The sequence below is a fragment of the Nilaparvata lugens genome, chromosome 13 (assembly GCF_014356525.2).
Source record: "Nilaparvata lugens isolate BPH chromosome 13, ASM1435652v1, whole genome shotgun sequence".
NCBI classification, from domain to species: Eukaryota; Metazoa; Arthropoda; class Insecta; order Hemiptera; family Delphacidae; genus Nilaparvata; species Nilaparvata lugens.
Window position 1 is genome coordinate 19,660,020 of NC_052516.1, and position 18,224 is coordinate 19,678,243.

Genomic DNA, 18,224 nt, shown 5'->3' on the forward strand with positions numbered 1-18,224 from the left:
ACACACACACACACACACAACACACACACACACACACACACCACACACACACACACACACACACACACACACACACACACACACACACACACACACACACACACACACACACACACACACACACACACACACACACACACACACACACACACACATATATATATATATATATACACATACACACATACAGACCAATACCCAAAAACCACTTTTTTGGACTCAGGGGACCTTGAAACGTATAGAAATTTAGAAATTTGGGTACCTTAATTTTTTCGGAAAGCAATACTTTCCTTACCTATGGTAATAGGGCAAGGAAAGTAATAAGACATAAAAGGATACACTCATCGTAGGGTGATATGTCGAAATCCTGTATATCTCCTTTATGCCTCAACACCTCTCCTAGATATTCATGATGATCTGGATATCTCCTATACCTCCTCAACACTCCGCCTTCACATGCCGAGTACAAAAGACTGCCCTGTGATGTGTACCTGAAATAATTTGAGAATATCACTTTAATAATATGCATCAATGATTTTTAATCAATACTGTTTGAAATTTAAATAAAAACAATTAGGTACAACCGGATCCTAACATTCTAATTCACTTATTTATTTATTTACAATGCAAATGACACTAATGTAATAAAATTGGGAGATAAAATAATAAGGTGGTCCTTGTGCTATAAAAACTAATGGACCATAAAATCTGTAGGTTTAAAGGTCCATTTGATTTAATAAATGTCCTAAGAACCGGGCCTTAATAGGTACTTTTTCTCAAAACTATTTGAAAATAAGTAAATCATCTATTGAGAAAATGAAATGAGTGAGCAGATAAGGGCATAACTTTTGTTAGCATTTCGCTGCGTTTACACCAAAGTTGTCAACAAAATGTTGTACACAAATAGATTTTTAAAAAACAGTTGTCTTTTCATTTTTTTTTTTGAAAATTGTTTGCTGTTCTCAAATAATGTAGAGCAAAAATGTTGTCAATATTTTGCCCAGAGAGCATGATTCTAGAGGAAGAAAATTTTGTTGGCAACTTTCTCAGTGTTTCCCACACTGAGTGAAACATATATTTTTAGAATGCAATAAGTTGACGACAAAATATTGCTGTGATTTTTAAGAAATTGGCAACGAACTGCCGCGATTTGTTGACAACTGAGTTGACAACTCTTGTGTAGACGCGGCTTGATCAATATTTCAAATTCAAATTCTTTATTTAACAAAACAAGCTATAGATTACAAAAATTTGTTAATCGCCCATATGGACCTCAAGCGTCTGTATTTGGGTCGCCGAATCAGTAGTCGATCAGAGACATTTCGACTAATAGATCAATATAATATTAAAAATGTTGATTGGAATAGCTACCTCAATTTCCATACAGGCATATCTTTGTTTTCTTTTAGTTTTTCTTGGTTTCCGGTATCTGGCACATACGCTGATATAATATCACCACCATTCATTATCACACCTGAAAACAAGAAAAATATTCTTAAAGCATAATTTAAAATTCAAGTAGGTTGATGTTTGATTGGGATACGAATATTTGATCATGATTGCTGGATAAAACCATGTTGTAATTATACAATGAGATCTTCTCATTGAAATCCTAATAGAGATCAGAGAATTATTAAGACGATTTTTTAAAATGAAAAACTTTCCCTCACTGGAGGGAAACCCCCTATATTTGATTAAATTTGACATGTCGTACACCGTTTGAGCTGTGCTCATCAAATGCGGTTTGACACGTCGAAATAACAATAATAATGGAATTTTACGGTACTTATGAGTTCCATTATGACAGGTTTGAAAAAGAGTTTTGAAATACTGCTATATTATATCAATATAGTTTTGTGACTGTAATGTCTAGGTGACATGGTCTTAATGGGAGCTTTCCAATGAATTCTGCCCATTTGAGCAGAAAAAATACCAATGGATTATATGGGAGTATTTTTATAAAATTACTGAATGAATGTACTGTCAACTACATCATTAAACCGTTAAATTTATGGATGAATATACTGACTACTAATCTAACCTACACAATTAAATTACTGAATGAATATACTGAATTCTACACTAAAACTATTAAATTACTGAATGAATATACCGAATACTAAACCTATAAATAAATTTTTCAATGATATTGTGTACGTTCTGGGAACACGAAAAATTGGTAAATTGTTCATAGTCCAGTGGTAAATTGTTCAATCACGTGACTAGTGCAAAATGTTCCCATGGAACGCCATTTCAAAATCGTTGGTTCAAGCTTTTGGCGCGCACTTATGAAGTTTATTTACACCAAAATTTGTCGTTTAATAGATACGTGAATGAAGAAAGGCTGTTTTACGAACTTACCATTTAGAAAATTGTGCATTTCTTTCATTCCATTAATAATAATAATAATAATTTCTCTGATTACCAATGAATTGCAACCAGAGGAGTTTATTGACAAGACATATACATAATTATTATATTATACATACAAAAGTTACTAATACTAAACTTAATTCTAATTATGATAGAAGAGTTCATTACTCTCAAATTTTCTATAGAGAAAAATTTATTTAACGAATGGATATCAAACATCATTTTGTTGGTTATGCATTCTAACGCTATGTTATGGTTAAAAAAACAAACAAGCTATCAGCGCATGTGCAGAGAAGCAAGCAGACTGAAATTCAATTGACCAATGAGAGCTCTGAAAGTTTGAACTGTTACAATTTACCAGGCTTCGACTGTGGAGCAGGAACTTGGAACTGGAACTAGTTTTTGGTACAGAATCTGTCAAAATTCTTCCCATGGGACGCGGAACTTTTTACCTAGTAAATTGTGAATCGGACAATTTACCAAATTCCATGTTCCCAGAACGAGCTCATTGACTTGGAAATGACATTAATGTTGAAAGATGTTGTGAGTAAAAAAAAGGTACCTATTCGAATTTTGTATTTTAATTTATTGATAATTATTCAATTGAACATTAAACTATAAACTGACTGAGTGAATATTTGACTGACTATTGAATCCGGTGTCGTCGTGCGCCGAGTGGTAGGGCTCGGGGGTGGGGCAGACAGTGTTCACCGAGTGGCCGGCGTGGTACGTGTGCAGGAGGCGACCGTCCAGGGTGCACACTTTCACCGCCCCCTCCGCCGAGCTGCTCAGCAGGCCGTTGCAGCCGCCCCACGGCCAGCCGCCCCCCAGGAAGCACACGTCACGGATTATGCTGCCGTGCAACTGCAATCACAAATCATCAATACAGTTAAGGTGAACTGAAAACATCATCAGCCAAGGCTGTGTACCACGCTATTGGAAACGTTTACTGGTGACACAGTTTTTCGATTTGGATACTATCATAGAGGAGAGATAGGTAGATACCAATCAGTCAAGGTTGTGTACCACGCTATTGGAAACATTTACTGGTGATATTTTTCACTGTTCTTCGCATTTATAGCTTTAGTAGATATCCTATGGTATAGGTCGTTTATGTTCCAAATTTCAAGCCGATTTTCCGTTAACTCAAGCCGACTACAGTTTTGGCCGGGTGAGAGTGTAAGAACGGCACAGTAAGAGAGAACGTCACGAAAAACGACTAGGACTATCGGTTTAATTTAACAGTGAAATTTAGAACATAAACGCTCTTTACATGAGATATCTTATTATGCTATCGTCTCTCTATGATATTAGGCGATGCCACATCCACATGTTGGCCTAATGACGGCCAACGACGATCAGCGCCAATGTGTGGATGGGTGGTTTGTCAAGGCTGACTACCGCTCACTAGTAGATTGCAGACTGGGCCAACATGTGGACTGGGCATAATACATTTCCCTCACAATGTAATGAATAAATAGCTCGACTCACATCGTAGACAAAATCAAGGGGCAGAGGCATGTGGAGATCAAGCAGAGTGATTCGAAAAAGCGAATAATGCAGTGCTACATCAGCATTATATACGAAGTTACCAAATGTAACTGCAGACAATGGGCCATATGAATAAAGTTGAGCATTTGCTTATACTTCTAAAATATGGAGCATTTGCTACATTCTCTATGAATAAACGTGAGCAAAACCTTTTGCTCATGCTCATCAAAAAAATAGTTTGAGCATTTGCTCAAAATAGTAAAAGCTTTTGCTCAAAATTGTATGAATAAACTAGAGCATTTGCTCAACTTTTGAAGCAAATGCTTCAAAAAAGGCGAGTCTAGTCTAGAGCAGCTTATCACCTTTTGCTCATAGTAAAATGGCTCAACTAATTCGTAAGAGGAAGAGGAAACTATACCAGATATGATCACAACCAATAGTTGAGAACTATAAAACTCTTTTTAGATTCAACCATGATATACATCACCATTATCCCTACAAAAGAATAAATACAAACGATAGCTATCTGATATAAAGATAGCCATCACAAAATAGAAAAAAGGCATTTAAGAAGATGAGAGTGTAGACGATAATAAAAAGGTTATTGATATTATAAGAATAATATGCTGAAGATTATTATGGAGATGACATTTTTTCACAAAATTATTTCAAAATTCTAAACTCAACTAACCTAAAACTCTATTCATAAATAGAAAACAGAGCAGACGACGCAAACACAAGCGGTGCCCCCTACTTGCATATTTAGCTATAAAAACAAAGTAAGGCTACAAAAGCGAATCAGCTGATGAAAAATCTTTAAAATACGTGAGCATTTGCTCCAGAGTTCAGGAGCATAAGGTAAGAGTATAAGGTAAAGCTTAATCATATAAAAATGAGCAAATGCTTTTGCTTCTACCTTTTGCTCATGAGCAAAACCTTAAGCTCCATGCTCTTGCTCATGAGCATTTTCTCTGATTTTATTCATATGGGCCAATGAAACGAATGACTCACATCATCGGAATAAATGAGTAGCAACATGATTCACACCATAAGCAATTTGTATGGTAGACAATCGAATAATCACAGACAGAAACATGAGCAATTTAAATAGTAGACAATGCAATGAATGACTCACATCGTAGACAAAGTCGAGTGGCAGGGGCATGCGCAGATCGAGCAGAGTAAGCCCCTTTCCGTTGACGGCGACCGACACGGCCATGTTGGGCTGGGTGGGGTCGGCCGCCAATCCGGTGCGGTCCTGGCCGCTGAATGCGCAGTTGTCATAGGCCAACAGCTGCTCCCCCCTCTCCACGTCCACCACTGCCAGGCGGCGGGCCGTTGTCGCTGCCAGGATCTACAAAAAGAAATTACATTCAATATTAAAGTCATTTTAAAGCAAAGTCCACGAAATAGCTTCACTAAGTGAAGTCCACGTTATAATGGTAGAAAGATAGGAGACCAGCATTACCGATTATATGCCTTGCCACTGCCTTCTACAAAGGATGACTGATACAGGTATATCCGATGTAATATCAACTGTTCATTCATGTTGAAAATAATCAATTATATTTTATTCGTCAAGAAAATATTATATTTTTCATAATTGAGATTAAATTGCCTATTTATTGAAGAATTATACTCTGTTAATTTCTACATTGTTAAAATACGACCTGACAAGGTTGCAGAGCTGGAGAAGTATTATAGCACTATCTGCTTTGTCGAATGATAGAAACACCAATGTTAATCAAATACTGCGATTATAACGTGGGCCTCAGCCTCACTATATAGAGGATAGTTGTCTGTTGATACCGGTATATCTGAAGTAATATTAACCGTTCATTCTAGTTGAAAATTATCAATTATACTTTATTCGTCAAGATAGTATAGTATTCAATGATTGAATAATAAATTTTCATAGCTATTATTTAAATCTATAGTAGAGCAGAGACAAAAGAATTATTAGCTCAAAGCTTCTATTCAAAAAAATAAGTAGGATTCTGGATAGTTCAAAAGTTTATGTACCTAAAATCTTATTTACTTCGAATAGAAATATATTTGGAATTGGATAATAAATTCTATTCATTACAGGCATTAGAGAAGGATTTTTTCCTATTTCGAATTGAATAATAAATTCTATTTATCACAGGCATTGGAGTGGGAATTTTTCTTTATCCGTTGCATTGAAAAGTGCCACATGATTTCTGATAAATATACCTTCATAGTTGAAGGACTTACCTAATTCTGATAAATACATTTATTTATTATAAGAAAGAAATATTTAGTGAAGAAGTTTGGTTATGTAACCTATTATCCAACTATATATTCGAAATAGGTATTACATAATACGTTATGATAATGATACGATGTATTGATGATACAGGATGTAATAATTATAATTGTAATAATTATTTAATGTGATAACATTAGTAGATGGAATACTAAGGCAATCCTTGTGTTGTTTTCGTGCCTCATAACTATTCTCGTCTTGAGTTATTCAAATAGCCTAATGAAACTCACTGTAGCTTACTTAAGACTGTGCAAAGGCTAAAAATAAACTTTCTACTGGTGATATTTTTTAAAGTTTTTCGATTTGTATAACATCAAGCTATCAAAATAGAAAAAGTTTTCTCAGGAAAACATTTTTCCGATCATTACTTTTTGAGATATGAGCGCCTAAAGTTTAAATTTTTGAGACAGAACATTTCAAATTCGGTAAGAGATAAATCCATGAGATCTAGAGGATAGATTCTTCATGATATTGTTGATCTAGTAAATCAAAAATTTTCTGAAAATATCAATTTTTGAGAAGGTTATTCAATTTACTAAAAATAACTTTTAGTTGAGTTATTTTTGGTAAATTGAATAACTTTCTCAAAAATTGATATTTTCAGAAAATTTTTATTCTACTACATCACAAAACAAAAATTTTCAGAAAATTTTTATTCTACTACATCACAAAACAAAAATTTTCTGAAAATATCAATTTTTGAGAAAGTTATCCAATTTACTAAAAATGACCAAAAATAACTTTTAGTTGAGTTATTTTTGGTAAATTGTATAACTTTCTCAAAAATTGATATTTTCAGAAAATTTTTATTCTACTACATCAACAATATCATGAAGAATCTATCCTCTAGATCGCATGGATTTATCTCTTACCGAGTTTGAAATGTTCTGTCTCAAAAATTTAAACTTTAGGCGCTCATATCTCAAAAAGTAATGATCGGAAAAAATGTTTTCCTGATAAAACTTTTTCATTTTGATAGCTTGATGATATACAAATCGAAAAACTTTATAAATATCACCAGTAGAAAGTTTATTTTTAGCCTTTGCACAGGCTTAATGTAAGTTAGTATGTAGCTGAACTGTAGGCCTACTCACCCTTGAGCCATCCGATGTGAAGCGGACTGCATTGACATTTCTGGCGAGGGTCATGGTGGTGATCTGGTAACACATGAGCAGCTCCATGCGGAGAGCCGAGTAAAGATTGACCTTGCCATCGTAAGCACCCGAGCAGAAAAGGTAGCGGTCCTAGAACACAAACAACTTCATGAAAATATATTTTTAATTATTACTCATAATATCAACTATTCATCGACGTCTAGCGACTTGAGCACACCAGTGATTCAGTTGCTGCAAAACGTTGGTGTGTAATGGTCATAAAATAATAATGGTTCTAAGTAGCCTAGGTGAATGAAAAAATATTTTCAATTATTACTCATAGTATTAATTTTTTCGACGACTAAGGGCATGTGCACACCAGTTATTTAGCTGCTTCAAAACTTTGGCGAGGAATGAAACACAAGGGTTTCCATCTATCTGGCACACAATACAATACCGTACAATATAATATACATTCATAGTACAAAACAATATAATTATGAACATGTGGGAAAACTAGGCTGAGCCTAAAATTAGAGATTAGTCTGTTTTGTACGGTGACTGCAGTGAAGCATTGATAACACAATCACCAAGGTCCTATCTCTAGTTGACAATATTAGGGACTGTAGCACAATGAAAGAGCAAATCTTCTCCAACAAAAACATTTTAGAACATAAAATTTGAGATGTTTGAGTTGAAAAAGAATGTTATAACATTGACTTGACTTAATGAATCTTAAGAAATTCCATTTTCTCCTATGACGAAATTCAAGCTTTGTATTGTATGTTGAATTTCTATGCAAATCTGTTCTCAACATTCAGGTGAAGCTTGATGGAAGGCCTTCAGTTGCAGCTATTGTCTGAAACCGCTGAAGGAGAGATGAATGTCTATAGTGAGGTCCACGTTATAATGGCAGTGTACGATTTGCAATGGTGTTGCTATCCTTGTCTATCATTCAACAAAGCAGATGGTGGTATATCTTTCACGCTTTGCGATGTTGCCACATCGTTTATCAACAATGTAGAAATTCAACTAATTGACAAAATATTTAATCTCAATCATGAAAATTTATTATTATATCTTTAAAAAATATATTTTCTTGACAAATAAAATATTATTAGCAATTTTCAACAATAATGAACAGTTAAATTGATCAGATATACCAGTATCAGCTGTTTGGGTGGCAAGGCTGAGTCTGGCAACCCTTCTCTCCTATCTTCCTACACTGCCATTATAACATGGACCTCACTATAGTGTACCAGGTGTCGATTCTCGTAGATTATCACCTGCAGCTCAGCAACTTAGTTGCTCTGGTGTGCATGTGCTCACACCCTAAATAATAATTATTGTCGATACAACAACTCAAACAGCCATTATTTGTTTTCACACCGCTATCTCGCCGACACGTCAGGACAGAATATAATTCACTCTGATGGACAGTATTAGAGAAGGCTATGGTTTTTAACTGCGCGAGATCTACTGTTCACAGAGCTACTAGTTCTAAAGAATGAATTTCACAAACATGAAATCACTCATGTTGAAGTGGAAATTGTAACCAAATTGAGACAGATACTGATTTAGAAAACTCACCCGAGGACTGAAGGCAACTCCTCTAACTTTGTTTTGATGGAACTTCAGAAACTTTGGTTTCCCTTCTTGCTGCATTTCTTCTCCGTTACTCTCTGAAAATAAAAATGTTGAGAATTATCGTGAAACCAGCTTTCAGAGTAAATATTATTCATAAACAAAAGTTAGGATAAAATAGAAATTTAATAAGAATGAATCTTGAATACTTCCACACATATTGATATTGTGGAACATTACCATAATTGAGAAATACTGATTGTATCCTGATTTTCATTTCATTATTATATACAACTTTTTTCATTGTACTTACTCTACTACACTTTTTTATTAAACGGCAATTTTGTTTTAAGTTAGTGGAATCGACAAATAAAGTGGAATTGACAATTCAATATGTTTCTTTTTTTTCAAAAATTCCAAAATTTCTTTATTGGTTCTTCAACAACAGTAAATACCTATACAAAAAAAACTTTCAGCAAAAATAAAAGAAACCAATCACCTGCAAGGAAAATCCTGTGCGCAGGTGAGAGTTGCTAATACAAATTTAATAGAGTCATTAAGAACTTACAAAAGATGAAATAAGAATTTATATAATATAATATTTAATAAAAGAAGATTGAATAAGTGGAATAAGGGTGAAAGAAAGAAGGTGAAGAGAAAGAATACAATGAAAAATACAAATGATAAAAAAAGTTCATTTTTCAGATAGAAATTGAGCATTTTGCTAAATATTCAATACTTAAAAAATTATCATATTGAACAATAATTATGAATTATACGACTAAGGCAATTTTACATCAAATAGATTAGATACGCTTATTATTCATTTTATAGCTGAGTAGGTCTTGGGTTTTAATGCTAAGATAAAGCATTCATTATTTAATCTGAGAGTTGCAATAAAAACTTATTTGAATTTGCACTCAACAATTTAAATTTATGATTTAATTAATTTTAAAATGTGTATTGTAGGCTACATTTGGCAATACAAGCAACACACGTCGGCTACTAGGATAAATAATTCATTTCTCTTGTTATCCTCTAAACTAAAAAGCTCATAATGAATATTATTCAATCAACTATTTCAAATCTTATATAAATAATAACGGTTCAACTTCACTATATTTATTTTACTTTTGTTGCAAAGAACTATACTCTTGGAAAAATGAAATATGTTACCGTACGGTACTCATGACCAACAGTCTAGGTTAGGATCTAAGTTTCAGTAATTATTGTAATAGCTATTATTTATAGAGAGTTTTATAGAATTTGATCTGGCGGAGAGATCAGGTATGTAAACTTACCCAACAAAGTTGAAACTAAGTGCAAAGAGTACCCGGAGACGATATGCAGGACTTACAGTATGCACCCTAACAAATTACAAAAGACAAACTAACGACTGTCTATCAGACTGTCTAGCAAATACTATATATACGACGAAGAACCAGGAAATCGACTTCCAGTTTTCCAAACAGCAGCGACTTGAGAATCCGCCATTGCTTGCATCTGTAAAAAGTAACAACAAAAATAATTTACAAATTGAAATCCAAAAGATTTCAAGAGCTAGCAGACAGAGTTAAAGATAGCTTGTACTGTAACCTGTAAGCTGACGATAGTGGCGATTCACTCAGATAGTAAAACTAGTAAGTAGGCTATGTATTGGAAATTTATATATGGGTACCTATGGTTTATAGGTAACTATTAATAAAAATGTTAATTGGTTATTTCTCTTTTTTAGGTTGAATATAATAAAATAAGAACCAGCAAAAAGCATTAGCTCTAATTTTAATAGAAAGTTTTCAAAGTCAATGACATTAGAATTGATTATTATCAATCAATATTAATAAATAGAATATATAAATGTGAATATTGTACTGATCAGTCTTTTTATTTTATGTGTAAGAAACTCAAAAAGAGGATCTAACCTAAAACAGTTCAATGACCTCTACAGCTTTTGTACTTATTATTACTACAATATGTTAATATGATAAAAAACTTGATATGACGAAAATTGTTATTGGTGAAAAAGTTAAAATTTACCTGAATCATCATTAAAGTAAAATGGCTAAGAATGATGTAACGTTACTTGCAGAACTTCTCACATACAAGTAGATACCTCCAGCAGTGTACAGTCTGACACAACCATGTATAAAAACTTCTGATGCAAGTTGCAAAATGCAATGCTACAAAGTGTTTGAAATTAATGTGTTTGCTTGTTAAAAATGTAAATACAATTTAAAGCAAACCACTTTAAATACAATCACTAGCACTTGAAAAGTACAAAAGTATTCAACATGAATATTTATTTGATAAGAGAAAAAACGAAGGACCACTGTTGTTATTGAACAAGACTGTCCAGTGGCAGATCACAGATGATTACGAAATGAAAACATTAACAGCTGATCCAACCAAAGAGGTTCAAAATAATAAAGTTTTCACTCCTCAACTGAATAATTATTATATCAAACTCTTCAAAGAATTTATTCAATATTCTCATTCATAATCACAGGATATTGATGATATTAATGTTCTATGAAGCATTCACATATTTTACTAATTATTTTTCCTAACCTCTTTGTTGAGGTAATGTCAAAATCAGCTGTTTTTGATACAAAGTTAATTTTTGATGATACTGTATCATCTATCATCCAACCTGTTACAAAACGTTGTGTATCACTGTATCACAACATTATATTGCAGTAATGCATAATTTTCTTTCATTTCATTTATTTGCAATACAAATGAGACTAATGTAATAACATTGGTAGATAAAATAATAAGGTAGTCCTTCCAAATTTGTAGGTGACACAGTCCAAGATGAGGTTAGAATTCCACGTGTACAATTTTCACAAAATTCTAGTCCAAAATAAACATGAAAACTATAAATTTTGAATTTAGATGGCTTGAATTAATAAATTGATTAGAAATATTCCACTCAATTACCACTTGTAACAAATAATATTGAGTTATTTTAAAAAGTTTGGAACCATTGAAGACAGGCACGGCCCTAGGGACTTTGCCGCCTTGGGCGAGATCGGCAACTGCCGCCCCCCCCCCCACCACAAGTATCCCGTCTTTAATTGTTAATCCCGGGTTCCACCCCTCCTTGAGCGATCGCTTAACGCCGGTTACACATGCGGTTTCTGCCGGGGCGGTAATTTCGCCGTCGCCGCCGTTCGAGCAGTAGTCTATGGACTTGAATGGAAGCTTACACACTGGGCGGCAGAAACGCCGCGCGGCTATATTGCCATTGTCGGCAGCTGTGCAGCCGTCCACTGCCACTGCGGCTGGCGGTGTTTTTGCCGCTCTTGTCTATGCAGTGGCGTACGTGACCAAATGGGTGTTAACACATTTGGCGGTTGTCTACCGTCGCCGCTGATCAGTCGTCTTACCCAGTTGCTCCAAGTCAGAGGTCTTTGAAAATCAGCCTTTTAATTTGTGTCTTGTTGTAAAGTTTGTAAGTTGTTTATAACATTTATTTATTGTTTTAAGTGGTTGTGGTTGACGAGTGTGAGAAAATGAGTAAGTTAATAGACAATGAGTTGTTAATATCATTTGTAGAACAGATGCCAGTTTTGTGGGACAAAACCCTCGACATATTTAAGGATCGAGATGCAACAAGGAATGCGTGGAAGGAAGTGTGTATGGAGATTGGGGGGGATTTTGAAACTCTGGATGACAAGGAAAAAACTGTAATATGTTGTATATCGCTGTCGATTTAATAAAAACGTTCATTTCAATGAATCCAAGCAAGGCGATTTCTCTGCTGTCTTCTTTTCCTTCGACGGCACAACAAAAGTGGTAAAAGTTGTTGCCTTTCCATTTTAAGTTAAACACTTAATAAGATATACTTTTGAAAAATGTGCAAAATACAATTAACTGAACACTCATGAAACAGAGAAGTCACAATACATTTGCAATGAAGAACTACAAGAATTATTTTGGCTATTGATTATACGTGGCGGTAATTTTGCCGCTCGATGTTTGGCGGTATTTTTTCCGCTGAATGTGTAAGCTCGACTTTTTTTCGAGGCGGCGACGGCAGTTTCGCCGTCGTGGTTTTCTAGAATACACTTTCGATAAAATCCTTATAGGCTCGCTCAGGAGCTCCTGCAATTCATTATTCTTGGACAATTTATAGAAATCTTTGGAAATTATTATTTCCAGAGATTTAATTAACAATACAGTATATGGCTGTGAAAACCAGTTTATTCTATTACTGATAAAATTGGATGGTAACTCTCTTAATAATTTAATACTGATAATTAATAAATAGATATGAGATTTGTACTCTATGGTATTGGGGAATAAAATGAATGGTACACCATAAAAAATTTGATACATATATTGTATGAATAATATTAGAGTCAGACAAATATGGAAAATATATAGAGCAACAAAACATATACAACAAAAATAAGAACAAATATATCAAGATAAAATATCACAGACTAGTACACTATTCTATAGCTCTTTAGCACGAAATATTACCATGTGCTTTTTTAATTCATTGATAATACGCATTTATTTGTATGCAGCTTATGGTATCGACTTGCTGTTCCTTGTCGATTTAGGCAATCTCACTTTATATCTTATTCCAAAAAAAATCATAGAATAATAAATCGATAAATCAAAGATTATAAATATATTATTTTCTGTAATTTTCAGTATATTTCTTAATAATATATATATATATATATCTCAGGGCAGAAGGTTCGGCCTCTGATGGAAATAGATAAATCAATTTATCCAGTGAACAAGAGCTACATTATATTATTACAAATTATAATATGAAATCAATGATTGAGTGAGCGTTAGTATTACAAACTTAGAATTTAATATTCCTTTAATTTGTGTACCTTTGGAAGTTGAATAAATAAATAAATAGATAAAATTTTCATCAAACGATAATAAGATGGAATTTATTGGATAATAAGTTTGTTATTTACGATAAAAATCAATGCACATTGATATTAATGCGAAGGAATTGATAAGTTAATATATAAGTACAAAATATATGATTGATTATGGAACGTTTTGCAACATAATATAGTATAAAAAAGTAATTCTTTCTTAGATTATACGTAATTGGAATTTTTTATTTATTAAATGATTTCCAATTCTTTGTTTCAAAGAAAATCCATAGAAAATGACTATGATAAGTATTTTGGTAGTTCCAAACAATGATTCCAGTTGAATCCTGAAAAGATGCATTTTCCATGATGTGAAATTCAATTGAAGATATTTTCCAACTCATTTATTTTACCATTCGATATTTCTATATAGCACCTTCAAATAATAAAAATCTTGAAGAAAAAACTATTAATTCCTTTTCCAAAAATGGCATATAATAAATTGCTAAACAATCGAATAACACTGAATAGCTCAGGATGAAGCTTTCAAAACCTATATACGTTGAGAAAAATTGCATAATTAATATTAATAATACATGTTATGTACAACAGTTGATAATAGTGAAGTATGTTGGGAAATCAGTCGGTATCATCAACAGCTCGCATGCTTCAAGCCTGTAAAAGAGAATCAAATTTTAATTCAACAAAATTTTGAATATTTGTAAGGGCCTCTTTACACCTGCATATTTTCTATAAGGCTGTTAATAATATGTTAGTTTTTGATATGCTATTGAACATATCTTGTGGCTAGCAAATATGTATATGTAGTCAAAATTTAAGGAATTGAGGTTGATAGAATAACTCAAGATTAGATACTGAGGTTGATATAATAAATCGCTAATTCGGAATAAAAATTTCGCTAACTTTCTCAAAAAATGTTTAGGTGTAATGTGGCCCTAAACTAGACTGAACCATCAAGAAATAAAATAGAAGTTCAATTACCCTTTCAACATTAATGACATTTTCAAGTGAGTGAAATATTTTTATTTCATTTCTTGATAATTAAGAGTTGCACTAACCAAAAAGGAAATTAGATTAAACCACTACAGCGTAATTACACTACAAAGTCAATTTTGGTTTCTGAGGACTGCAGCGGTTGAGGCCCGTGTTATTAACCAAACTTCAAATTCAATTCTTGTTTATTCCAGCTTTATTTAATCCTGAATCAGCTAAACTTAGTTTGAACTGCTATTGAGCTTACGAGCCTATGTCAGATAAGGCAAAATTTAATAAACAGATGATGTGCCAGTAATGGGTTTGAATCCTGTCAATTGCTAGCTCGTTTGACATTTCATACTCATTACCCATGCACAAGTAAATGTGCAAACAATGTAAGGGTGCATAATTCAGCAAAAATATTCACTGTAGGCCTTCACTGGTATTAGAAAATTGTTCACTAAATTGTAAAATTTGATTGAAATCAGGTTTTCTCATAAGCATATATTTACTTAGTCTCAAGAAATGAAAAAAATCCAAGTACCCTTTTTTACTCACAAAAATTCAATTTTCTTATTCTGTAGGATTTGGAAGCCATCTTCTCAGACACTAAAATTATTGACAGAAGTTTCAGAATTACTTAAAAAAAAACACACAAAACTACATGACTCAAATAATAATTCTACAGTTTCAAATTATGAAAAACAGCCTGAATTAGAACGTTATCAAAATTTTCCAGCGTCCATATTCGATGTTCCATTGAATTATTATTTTTTATTAACTTTAAAAATTAATAGCTTTTTGAAATCCAAGTATAACTTGAATAAGGTTAAAAATAGCTACCATATCAAGTTATTCTAAAAGTGAAGTACTTGTTAAGTCCTGAAAAGTGAATAAATAGGCCAAAATGATATTGAGAAGAATATAAATAATTAAATAATATAGGTAGGCTTTCACTATTTTTATAAAGGGAACTTACCACACTATCCCTAGTCTTGAGACCCCAGATAGACGTTCTACGAATTCCAACTGTAGGCCTGGCAATAGTTGAGAACTTTGTTTTGTTAATGCTCATTTTGCTCAAACACTTTTGCAGCATCTCAATTTGTTTATCATTCAGCAAACCAAACACGTTGAAGTTGGTTAGTTCTGGCATAGCCTCTAGATTACTGCAAAGAGCAAACAATGAATAAATAGACAATGATTCTTTAAAAATATATACTTTTCTGTGTTATTGTTTGATAAAATATAAATAGCAATCTGCAGGAAATCAAACTTATGCGAGATCTTTCACAAGAGTGATCTATATTCACAAAAAACACTAAACAGAATACTACACTAAATATGATAGAGATAATGATTGTCATACTGTTACTATTGCTTATTGCTCTCAAGATAATGCTCTTCAAACAAAAAAAAACTTGTATCAAATTAAAAATTAGAATTGTTTTTACTCTTTACTTTGGGAAAAACATCGGATGACCGATGTCTAGGTAAAACCATCGATAAGTGAAAAACATCGAACAGTAAACATCGATGTTTTTAAACATCGATGTATCGATACCCATCCCTAATAAATACATTTGAATCGGCTCTCTATTGCCGCCCATCGATTACTACAATTTGATTGGTTCATGCAAATTCGCTACGGTATACATGCGCCTAGGAACCTCCTACTTCCTTAATACTCTAATTTATTTTTATTTGGTGGTTTAAGTACATTTATTACATATAGTATATTTTTATAAGGTTTATAAGTTGTTTCTCCCTCTACAACAATTAGCCATGTGCTTTTTTAAAGTCCTCTAGTTGCATTCCATTTGTTTACAATAAATTTTTGCCAAGGTGTCTGGCTAGATTCTACGTTATGCGACTTGATCGATCATTGTGTCGCCGATCAGTAGGTATTTTAAGCCTAACCTCAAATTTTCCAATACTTTATATAATATAATATAAGTAGCAAATAACTTTCTATTTCTATTCTGCTGTTCTAATTTCAGCCATGATATCTGATATTATCTAATCTTTTAATAATCGTTATCGCATTTGGCGATACTAGACTATTATTTCACTTCAGACCTATAAAATTCTTCCAAATAGGGATTTTGCTTGCCCATCATATTTTAATATGTTACAACTAATACAGAGTGGCCCAAAAAGTTCGTATTTTGGTTTCATTTTCCAGTTTTCAGTTATTTCCGGCAAAATCAGTGATCACACAGAAAAATTTGCTCTTGCCTTTTTCAAGATCATAAAATTCTGAATGTAATGAGATCATTCGAAACTCTCTATCTCCAATGAGTACTGAGTTATGATTTTTCAAATATGAATGATATTTTAAGAAAAAAAATCAATTTTGATCATATTTAGTATTTGATCAACAATATATCCCGATTACAATCTAGATGTAAAATTCAAAATCCCTCTGGGCGTAATTTTGTGCTCTGAAATCTGAGACTAGGTAGAGCGCTCTATCTCATATAGATTTCCAGGTACACTTGTCAACAATGCTCATTGTATTGTGAAAAACACCTCATTTTTAGCTTCAACCATCATCACCATCTATATTGTCCTCACAGTGATATTTCGCACAATGATATAAGCTCATGAGATCATGTTCTATGAGAATTACCCATTAGTTGCACTTAATTTCAGTATTTCCCAGTGGAGAGGCGCGCGAGGACACGATCAAGGATCGCTTAAGGATCAAGCTATCAAAATGAAAAAGTTTTTTTTAGGAAAACATTTTTTTTTTCAATCATTACCTTCTGAGACATGAGCGCCTAAAGTTGAAATTTTCGGGACAGAACATTTCAAATTCGGTACGAGATGAATCCATAAAATTCAAAGGATGAATTCTTCATGGTATTTTTGATTTAATAGAACAAAAATTTTCTGAAAATATCAATTTTTGAAAAAGTTATTCAATTTACTGAAAATGACCAAAAATAGTGTTTAGTTGAGTTTTTTTGTAAATTGAATAACTTTTTCAAAAATTTATATTATCAGAAAATGTTTCAAAATTTTCTTGTTTTATTCAATCAACAATACCATGAAGAATTCATCTCGTACCGAATTTGAAATGTTCTGTCCCAAAAATTTAAACTTTAGGCGTTCATATCTCAAAAAGTAATGATTGGAAGATAATGTTTTCCTAAGAAAACTTTTTCATTTTGATATATACCGGTACAATTCGAAAAACTTTGAAAAATATCACCAGTACAAGAAAGTTTATTCTTAGCCTTTGCACAGCCTTAAGACGTAGACTGCAACATAGTATTAGGCCTACTTAACTTGCTAAGTAATTAGAACTACAATTTCTACAAGTTTGTTCAACACACCTGTTTAATTAAGTAGAACTTGTCTGACCTTAGCATGGAGAAATTCCTTCACCAATTCTTCAAGATCTGGGGACTGAACTATTTTATGTTCGCTAGACCACTCAGACGTTCCTGGGACATTGTTTATCTTAGAAAAGTCTTCATTAGCTCGAGGTTGAAAAGATTTTTATATAATTTTACCATTCACATTTGATATTATGAATTTATT

The 18,224-nt window shown here is 32.9% G+C and overlaps 2 protein-coding genes across 2 annotated transcripts; both read right to left on the minus strand.

Annotated features, from left to right (window-relative positions):
- Positions 1-264: 264 nt before the first annotated feature.
- Positions 265-11,195, minus strand: LOC111057014. Its single transcript, XM_039440013.1, has 8 exons — positions 10,867-11,195; positions 10,131-10,332; positions 8,836-8,927; positions 7,246-7,395; positions 5,000-5,218; positions 3,021-3,237; positions 1,372-1,474; positions 265-491 (listed from the first exon to the last, which is right to left on the minus strand). The coding sequence occupies exons 3-8, from the start codon at positions 8,908-8,910 to the stop codon at positions 296-298; spliced, it is 960 nt and encodes a 319-aa protein (XP_039295947.1). The 5' UTR covers positions 8,911-8,927; positions 10,131-10,332; positions 10,867-11,195; the 3' UTR covers positions 265-295.
- A 2,498-nt stretch (positions 11,196-13,693) lies between these two features.
- Positions 13,694-15,838, minus strand: LOC120348794 (S-phase kinase-associated protein 2-like). Its single transcript, XM_039440014.1, has 2 exons — positions 15,655-15,838; positions 13,694-14,354 (listed from the first exon to the last, which is right to left on the minus strand). Exons 1-2 carry the CDS (start codon positions 15,829-15,831, stop codon positions 14,349-14,351), a joined length of 183 nt encoding a protein of 60 aa, XP_039295948.1. The 5' UTR covers positions 15,832-15,838; the 3' UTR covers positions 13,694-14,348.
- Between the last annotated feature and the right edge of the window lie 2,386 nt (positions 15,839-18,224).

Bases quoted from the DNA above. Each gene is read 5' to 3' on its own strand.
- LOC111057014 (XM_039440013.1), bottom strand. From the start codon at position 8,910: ATGCAGCAAGAAGGGAAACCAAAGTTTCTGAAGTTCCATCAAAACAAA. The intron at 7,396-8,835 runs GTGAGTTTTCTA...TTTGTGTTCTAG, and splicing joins GAGTTGCCTTCAGTCCTCGG to GACCGCTACCTTTTCTGCTC. The intron at 5,219-7,245 runs GTGAGTAGGCCT...TTCTTTTTGTAG, and splicing joins TCACATCGGATGGCTCAAGG to ATCCTGGCAGCGACAACGGC.
- LOC120348794 (XM_039440014.1), bottom strand. From the start codon at position 15,831: ATGCCAGAACTAACCAACTTCAACGTGTTTGGTTTGCTGAATGATAAA.